We start from the raw sequence: 10000 nt of genomic DNA on the forward strand, positions 1-10000 counted from the left end.
TGCAAACATTAACAATGAGCATTTATATACGTGCAATATCCATTAAACATGGTCAAAGAGGAAAATTGATGAAGATATTTGCTCTTGTTTCACAAATGGATCCTTTTCCGAGTCGGATCTCCATTCCATTTATTGTAAAGCATTTTGAATGCAAGACTTATAAAACACAGGCTGCAAATATTGCATGAAATCGATTTATTAAATGAAATTGTTTTTTTTTAAAAGGTGAAGTGTGATAAGTATGCAAAGAAAATACAAATTGTTTGTTACTTATATTCATCTGATACTTATCCAATTTAGTAATTCTGTCATCATTCTTCTACAACAGAATGCAAGTTTGTTGCATGAGGCCAGGGCAACAAGATTTCTTCGTGATGAGCTGGATATTTTGAAAGAAAAGGTCAGGTGTCTTTTATCGAGTAGATTACCTCTCTTTTTTTCACTTTAAACAATATAGCTTATTACTAAGTATGTGTTGTAATGATAAGCTTATAATTGCAATCGATTTTTGATTGAAAAATTAAATTCTATTATTTGACACATAAACAACAAATATAGTAATGTTTGGATGTATTAATGGCTTAATTGATACATAATGCCATTATTTACTAAACTTCGTTCTGAAATAGATGGAAGCGGTTTATACAACACATATTTTGGGGCCCAAATTGGCCAAATTCTGATGTTTTCCTCCAGTTTCAGGGTTTGCAATGAAAATTTCGGAGAAAGAATGATTTAAAAAAATATTGTGGTTTTTATTCTTTACTCAAAAATGGGTATATGACCAAATTGAATTAGCTTAATTGATTTCCAAGTATTTTTGAATGGCAATTTATACAAATAAGAGTAAAAATCTTGCATTTAGTGTGATACAGAATTTTTTCTTCTGCAAATTCGGAATTTTTTTTTGCCAAAAAATATACAGATCTTTTGTTTGTTGCCTATACATGTCTTTTGTCCCCTGTGAATATATTTATGTATCACCAGTAATATTGATAATGATGAATTTCAGACTGCCAAGGTAGACATGTTTGAGAAAGAAATCCTCAAATACAAAGAAAGCTTGAATGAACTAGAGTTCTATAAGGCTAGAACTGAGGTAGCTATTTCTCTTTTGTCCTTTTGTTTTTGTTTTATCCTTTTTTTAAAAGTTTGTTTTTGTATACTGTGAGTTAAGTTTTCAGCCGATAATGGTTTTTTCCTAATAATTGAGCCGCTCAAATTTGGTGAAAATGGTATCCAATGAAGGGTAGAAACGTCTGTAACGGGAAACACTTTAGAAATTAAAAAAAAATCTATTGTGAATGGTACAGCCAAAGAAATAAACGGAGGGTTGAAAAAATGACCCTACAAATTTGGTGACAAAATTTGAAATCAAACAAATGCATAAGGTAAAGCCAAAACCCAGTTTGTTTTCTTGCCTTTTTTATTCAGTATTTGTGTGAACACTAGGAGACTATGCGTGTCTTCACATAGTGTGTGTGAATGCAGATATTTGTTGTTGGGTTACTGCAGCATACTTTTTTCTCAGTGCTTGTCTCAGTTGCTAGATAGTTTGAACTCCAGTGGGTTTATTGACACATCTCCCCAATTCGTTCCACATGTGCTCAATGGGAGACATGGCAGGCCAATTAATGGTTTTGATGTTGTGCTTCTCAAAGAGGTCCATCATCAACTTCTCAATACATGGAAGCTCACATTGTCTTGCTAAAACAAGGTAACTTCTCTGTTGTGAAAAAATGTAAAATGTGCAGTCTCAGAATTGTGTCAATGCAGACTTGTGCTGTTTTTCTACCGTCGACAAAGACAAGTTCCGTAAGATGGTTAGAGCTGATGCCTGCCCAAATCATGACCAACCTTCCTCTACATTGTTGAACTTGTTTGATGCATCTTCAAGTAAAGCGCTCCCCCTCTCTCCGCCAGGTCCATACTCTGCCCACTTCATGGCATTTTCCCCTCTGAGTGGTATTTCAGTGCTAGGTCAACTCGACCCCATTAGTGGGGTCAGCCCATGGGTGTAACAGGTAGCGGTCAGTAGGAATCTGTGATGCCACTGATGTTAATTAATTGCTGCAATATTTCATGGTATTGCTCAGTTGCTAACATGAAGATGAAAATTGTTCCCTCACCACAAGCAAAGCAAGGGTTTCTTTCATCATATGCCACTGTTGATAATAATGTATCCTCTTAAGGCTGCTCATAAGAGAGGTGTCAATTTAGTGGTTTTTGAGATATCAATGAAATTAATTTGTTGTAATTTGCATATTAATAATGTAATTCCCAGTGGCAGAAAATTATTGAAACAAGCATCATTGTAAAGAAAAAATGATGATTTTGACACATGCCAAGTAAAAAATATTTTTAAGATATGAATTTTTTATTGTAAAATTCTTATTTGGCACGACTTGGTGATATCCTCATTTTCTCTCCCACAGTATTCCATGTCATGAATTATGTCCAAATATCAGTTTAGGAATAAAGTATAAACCATTAGACGAAAATATTATAATCTTATTTTTGTAAAGCATTTAACTGATTTAAATAATAAGTAGTTTTGGGCACATTTGAAAGCCAACTTTTCAATGGCTTGATGACTTTTTTCTATACTTAAATACCTTACGATTCAAGTCAAAATTATATCTTTTATGAATGTTAGCCATTATTGTTTGAAGATATATACTGTTTTTGTGTGGTTGTCTCAGGAAATACCGACTTTATAGTGTCATACAGGTGTCAATATTTATGATCATTGAAATCCGTCTCAATTACTCGTATTTTTGCATGTTGAATAAGTAATATAATGTAAGTTCAAGTTCTCTTTTGTGCACAAGTGAATGTATTAACTTTTTATAGACTAAAGCGTCCAGATATATATGGCAGTGATTTCCCAAAAATTAAACGATCTTGCTGTGGTATGCCAGTAGTGTTATATTTTTGACTCTGATTGTTATTCAATTGTTTTATCTCTAAATTTGACTGACTTAAGTTCAATGGCATATCAGATGACTTTATAAGACAATGACTAAATGTGTATTCTTGGAAAGGAGATGATTCTATATAACCTGTATGGACAGTGTGTTCATTTTGAATGTAGTTGGCCGATAAGGAGAAAGAGGTCGCTATTTGGAATAAACTATATGCCATAATTTTGAATCCTCTTTTTGTCCACATACTGTGTCCGTCTGTTTGAGCAAATCATTTAATTTAACTGCACCAGTGCTTAGTGGTAGTTGTAATTGATGAGTGATACTGCAATATTTATAGCATGTCCAGTAACCTTGTTGGGTGATTGATTTTTTTCATGTAAAGAGGTCATACTTTATAGGCAGATTGATAGTAAATTGAGATATTGAAATCATACACAATATTGGTTTTTAGTTTTTACTGGTCAATGAAATCTTATCTCCTGAGTTATTGTACTACATAATGACATAAATCATATCAGTTTATTGTTATGACCAACACAACTGTTTGAGAGGAACCGAAGTTGTAAAAAAATATACAGAACTAAGAAAACCATGAATAAATCAAGAAAATCAACTGCCAATATGAAAATAATGCACAGGAACAAAGATGCATGTTTGTACTTTTGATATTTATTAAAACTCTTGAGATACTGCCGCTGAGTTTTTAATAACAATTTTTAAAATTTAAGTACATCATAACTTACAAACACTTAAAATTAGATTCACAATTTGTGATATTTAAAGATACTATTAACCACACGAATGTCAAATTTTCACTGATGTTTAGAAAGACAACTGATTTTTAAAATCAAAATAAAAAAGTAAAGAGGCTGTTATTGTTTTCCCACTATACAGACATATTATTATAAGACCATAAATATCCACAATTGCCCCCATTGGACAAGGGTCTGCCTGATACCAGTTGAACTCCAATGACCTCACGCAGGTAGCTAGCAGGGAGGATTAATGGCCCCTTGAAAGTTCCATCTAAAATAGAGCTGATTCCACACAGTGACAAATACTATCTTTGTCTTTCATTGTGAAAGGTCACAAAAACTACAAATACTATCTTTGTTTTGAGTGTGGAATGTCACAAAAACTACAAATACTATCTTTGCTTTTGAGTGTGGAATGTCACAAAAACTACAAACAATATCTTTAATTCAGAAAAGTGAGTGGAGCAGGCACTTATGTTGGTAACAACAAGATATGAAGTGAGTAGAAAAGTGCCAGAAGACAATAGAGAAGAAAATTTTTTTTTTTTTTCGCGGCGGTGGTGGGTTTTGAACCTGCGACCTTATTGGTACGACAACTCCGCCTGGCAGGTGAGAGCGTGGCTCTACCGTGTGAGCTATCCACGAACACAAAAAATATTCGTTTCAAACTCAAAGTCATTTCTAGATCCCTCTCTCACCCACTTCTTGAGACCGCCGATTCGTTCACCACCATTGCGAAGTAATGTTGACCAGCAGTTAAGCTTAATAGCCAATATTCTCATCACAAACATATAACATAGAAACGATTGAGACATTGAGTATGCTCCGGTGTATGGGGTGAATTTTTAATTCAGAAAAGTGAGTGGAGCAGGCACTTATGTTGGTAACAACAAGATATGAAGTGAGTAGAAAAGTGCCAGAAGACAATAGAGAAGAAAATTTTTTTTTTTTTTTTTTTTTTTTTCCGCGGCGGTGGTGGGGTTTGAACCTGCGACCTTATTGGTACGACAACTCCGCCTGGCAGGTGAGAGCGTGGCTCTACCGTGTGAGCTATCCACGAACACAAAAAATATTCGTTTCAAACTCAAAGTCATTTCTAGATCCCTCTCTCACCCACTTCTTGAGACCGCCGATTCGTTCACCACCATTGGGAAGTAATGTTGACCAGCAGTTAAGCTTAATAGCCAATATTCTCATCACAAACATATAACATAGAAACGATTGAGACATTGAGTATGCTCCGGTGTATGGGGTGAATTTTTAATTCAGAAAAGTGAGTGGAGCAGGCACTTATGTTGGTAACAACAAGATATGAAGTGAGTAGAAAAGTGCCAGAAGACAATAGAGAATAAAAAAAAAAAAAAAAAATTTTTATTCTCTATTGTCTTCTGGCACTTTTCTACTCACTTCATATCTTGTTGTTACCAACATAAGTGCCTGCTCCACTCACTTTTCTGAATTAAAAATTCACCCCATACACCGGAGCATACTCAATGTCTCAATCGTTTCTATGTTATATGTTTGTGATGAGAATATTGGCTATTAAGCTTAACTGCTGGTCAACATTACTTCGCAATGGTGGTGAACGAATCGGCGGTCTCAAGAAGTGGGTGAGAGAGGGATCTAGAAATGACTTTGAGTTTGAAACGAATATTTTTTGTGTTCGTGGATAGCTCACACGGTAGAGCCACGCTCTCACCTGCCAGGCGGAGTTGTCGTACCAATAAGGTTGCAGGTTCAAACCCCACCACCGCCGCGGAAAAAAAAAAAAAAAAAAAAAAATTTTTCTTCTCTATTGTCTTCTGGCACTTTTCTACTCACTTCATATCTTGTTGTTACCAACATAAGTGCCTGCTCCACTCACTTTTCTGAATTAAAAATTCACCCCATACACCGGAGCATACTCAATGTCTCAATCGTTTCTATGTTATATGTTTGTGATGAGAATATTGGCTATTAAGCTTAACTGCTGGTCAACATTACTTCGCAATGGTGGTGAACGAATCGGCGGTCTCAAGAAGTGGGTGAGAGAGGGATCTAGAAATGACTTTGAGTTTGAAACGAATATTTTTTGTGTTCGTGGATAGCTCACACGGTAGAGCCACGCTCTCACCTGCCAGGCGGAGTTGTCGTACCTTATGGTCGCAGGTTCAAACCCCACCACCGCCGCGAAAAAAAAAAAAAAAAGAAATTTTTATTCTCTATTGTCTTCTGGCACTTTTCTACTCACTTCATATCTTGTTGTAAACAATATCTTTGTATTTGAGTGTGGAAGGTCATAAAACCTACAATGACTATCTTTGCTTGTGTGTGAGAAATGTCACAAAAACTACAAATAATAATAATAAATGGCATTTATATAGAGCTTTATCCTGTTGTCACGTGCTCTAAGCGTTTTACAGTGATATAAAACAAAACATATTATGGTAAAACAAGTGTTGATGGAAAAGTGATACGAATTCAACAACAATAAAATATGATAATAGTATTGCAACTTTTGAAGTAAAAAGATAACACTTTAACGCTCTCCTTACTGGCCATTTTCCGGATTGTCCCGAAAAATTCACACCCAACCTATACAATAATAGATTTATTTCACTCAAACACAAAAACGGTTAGTTCTTGCCATACATATTTTTTCTGCTAAATGATCTCTTCAACACAGTGTTAATATACTTTAACAATAGCAAACATTTTTGTTCAAATATTATGATGTACAACAGAAATCAAAATGAGAAAAATGTTGGCTGCATCGTAACGAATGTGACGATTTTCCTATGGGTGGTAAGGAGGGGGTTAAGCGAGATTTGAAAGTTGTCAACGAATCCGAGCATCTCACGTGTGATGGGAGAGAGTTCCAAAAATGGGGGCTGAAAATTGAAAGGATTGTTCGCCTATTTTAAGCAAGGCCTTGGTTCGACAAGGATTGATTGGTCATTGCTTGACCTGAAGTTTTTATTGGGGACATAGATGTTTAGAAGGTCTTTAATATAGGAGGGACTGTTAGTGCTCAAGGATTTTCCACAGGAAACCAATGTAACTCACGGAGGAGAGTTGATGACGGGTATTTTTGGTTGTTGCGTACAATGAGTCTGGCTACATTTTTTTTTAGCAATCTGAAGTTTACTTATTTTGTCTTTAGCTAAATCGCCCAGAGGGAGTTACAATAGTCCAATTTGGATAAGACAAGGAAATTCATTAAAAGTTCTGCTATATGCTTCGGTATTAAATGACGTATTTTGCTTATTATTTCATGTCTATATACATAGATTGCATGTTGTTATACACGTGGCTTGTCATGGAACAATCTTTATAAATGATAACGCCAAGGCTTTTTGCTTTATTTGAAAATTCTATTGTACTATTTCCAAGAGTAATAGATGATTTATTTGCCTGTTTAAGGATACTCTGCCTTCCACTCATTAAGATCTCAGTTTTACTATAATTTAATTTTAACTTGTTTTGGTACATCCAAGATTTAATCTCATTTAAACAGCTCGAAATTTGTTGTGTTAAGAATTGTAAATTACTTAGGGGTAGTGGATCATAAATTTGCGTATCATCTGCATAAAATTGATAACTCAGATTGAATCTGGATATCACACTAGAAAGGGGCTGCATATGTACAGTGAAAAGGACAGGGTCAAGAACAGATCTATGTGGTACTACAAAGTTTAGTAAAACTTGATCTGACTGAACACCATTCATCTCGACAGTCTGCCATTGATCCTGTAAATATGCTGTAAACCATTTAAGGGCAATTCCTTTTACGTCAAACGTATTTTCTCGTCGTCTCAACAAAATGGTGTCAAAAGCAGCTGAAAGATCTAAAATGCATAATTAATTGATATTGTTAGCATTGGCGTTACATAACAAGTCATTGAAAAATTTAAGAAGCGCCATTGCAGTTCTGTGTGGAATCAGTGTCCCGTCAGTAAATGACAGTTTGAAATGACTCTTGAAACGACTCATTGGCATGCTCTTCTGTCAAAAGAGTTCCGACGTAGAGTAAATAGCACTTCAATCCACTGTTATTCAGCTGACATCAAACTTTAAGGGGGGTAGCGACTCTAAAAATGATGAATTTTGACCCAGTTTGCTAAAATTAGATTTTGGTGGGATGTTGTCATGTGACCATTTGTCTGCATTAAAAATTGCATGAGAACTTCATCTTCAGTTTTTTTCTACTCAAAATAACGTATTTTGTGACCCATAGTACGGTTAAATCCTGCCCATTTTTAGTTTCAGTGGACTGATTTCATGAAAGAATATCAAATAGTCTTTATAACTAAGCAAGGGCAAAAACATATCAATGAAAAGTAAAAACTCTCCTCTATCTTAATAATAATAATAATAGATCTTTATTGTCCATAAATATGGCAATTTGTCATTTAGTTACACTTGTTATAATGTTAAACGATAACTGTAAGATTGAACAGATATTTCACTCCTACTTATTTTCTCTCTCTCTCTCTCTCTCTCTCTCTCTCTCTCTCTCTCTCTCTCTCTCTCTCTCTCTCTCTCTCTCTCTCTCTCTCTCTCCTCTCTTTCTTTTCCACACGTGCGATATACACAACATAAACATATTCATTTCGTTTTCAATTTGTTACGATTGTGGCAATTCGACACCAAAAATTATCATCATTATCAATTGGTCAGTTAATCTTACATTAAATAAATTAATCAGTTAATCAGTCAACGAATCAATCCTTGGTTTTTCTGTACCATATGAAATATTCAAAATTTTTATTGCTGATGGAACGAACGTTGATTTATACTTGTTAGTTCTACATTTAATCTGACAAAACCTTCTCCCAGATGGTAAAAGACTAAATTCATGGTATAAAATATGTTTTTTATTGTTGGTAATTGAGAATGCTTTCCTTTCTATTGCTTTTCCATGAATTCTTTCTACTCCATCAAGAGGATGGTTTATTATTTTTGATGCCTCTTTGATAGATTTTGAAATTTTTGATTTATCTTTAAGTCGGCATCCTCCAAACCATATGGTGCAGCCAAACGCAATTACACTTTTAATCAATGAGTCATAAACTCTTAACATAGTTTTCTTCCTTACTTGAAATGTTCTCAATTTCCTTAGGATGTATAATCTTTGGGCAACTTTCTTAGATATTATATTAATATGTTGAGAGAAATTGAGGGAACTATCAATGGTTATTCCAATTAAATAGTCAACTATCTCAACATCATCTTTACCGATCGCCACACACTTTAAGTCGTTTTTATTTTTTACACCAAACACCTGTTCTTTCGTTTTTTCAACATTTAATTCAAGCTGATTTTGTTTACACCAATCGGTGAATATATTTATTCAACAACCAATCACTTTGTTCTTAATTATGTCAGTGGTCACAATCCAATCAGAGAGCGAGAGGAGAGTTTTTCCCTAAACTTGTTTACTTTGACTTTTAAATGCATTTTTCTCAAAACTGCAATTTTCTCCTCCATCAGTTTTCAACCAATCTTCTTCAAACTTTCTACAAATGAGTGTTATACAAATACGCAGGTCCTCTAGGAGCCGGATTTTTGAAAAAAAAATTAATTTATGAGTAATTTGAAATTATGTAACTTTTTTCAAGGGGAATAATCGAGTAATAACTTTGAACTTAATTTTTAAAGTTTCTAATTAAAAAATTAAAAATCGGGCTTCTAGAGCCTCTTTATTTTACTTTTTTCTACCTCTGGCCAAAATAGTATGGCAATGGGTTGATAAACAAAAAAGCATTTGACTTTTTAAGATTTGTTGTTTATTTTCCAATATGGCGTCGTTTCCATAGCAACGGGCAACTTTTTACGAAAAAAATTATATGCAATCATCCTTCCCAAACATATACATTATGACTGTGCATAGAAGTTTAGGATATTTCATCAAATAAAAAAAAATGACCCTTTAATGTCGCTCCCCCCCCCCCCCCTTAAAGGAGGAAACATCGAAGTTATTCGGTGTCTCTCTCACGTTTGGCTATTGTTTTTGTTTTTTGTTTTTTTTTTCCGATGACTACTATGTTACTAGTGTGCATCTGTGTAAGTGTGTCTTTGTCAATATTGTATTGTTATAAATGTGTAACCAGATGAAAAATTGCCACTTTTTTGAGGACAATAAAGATTTAGTATTATTATTATTATTATTATTATTATTATTATTATTATTATTATTATTATTATTATTATTATTATTATTATTATTATTATTATTAATTAATAATAATAATAATAATAATAATAATAATAATAATAATAATAATAATAATAATAATAATAATAATGATCTTTATTGTCCATAAATATGGCAATTTG

The 10000-nt window shown here is 33.9% G+C and overlaps 1 protein-coding gene across 9 annotated transcripts in view; it reads left to right on the forward strand.

The window, feature by feature from the left end:
* The window catches only part of LOC144979489 (uncharacterized), a 215093-nt gene that overhangs the window by 106323 nt on the left and 98770 nt on the right, over positions 1-10000 (forward strand). For all 9 annotated transcript variants that reach the window (XM_078926198.1, XM_078926172.1, XM_078926181.1 and 6 more), the window contains exons 10-11: positions 329-400; positions 1013-1099. In XM_078926198.1, the coding sequence (XP_078782324.1) occupies positions 329-400; positions 1013-1099 (159 nt within the window). The remainder of the gene's footprint in view (positions 1-328; positions 401-1012; positions 1100-10000) is intronic.

This window comes from Berghia stephanieae, chromosome 1 (genome assembly GCF_034508935.2).
Source record: "Berghia stephanieae isolate SIO BIC M18660-M18661 chromosome 1, UCSD_Bste_1.3, whole genome shotgun sequence".
Lineage (NCBI taxonomy): Eukaryota > Metazoa > Mollusca > Gastropoda > Nudibranchia > Aeolidiidae > Berghia > Berghia stephanieae.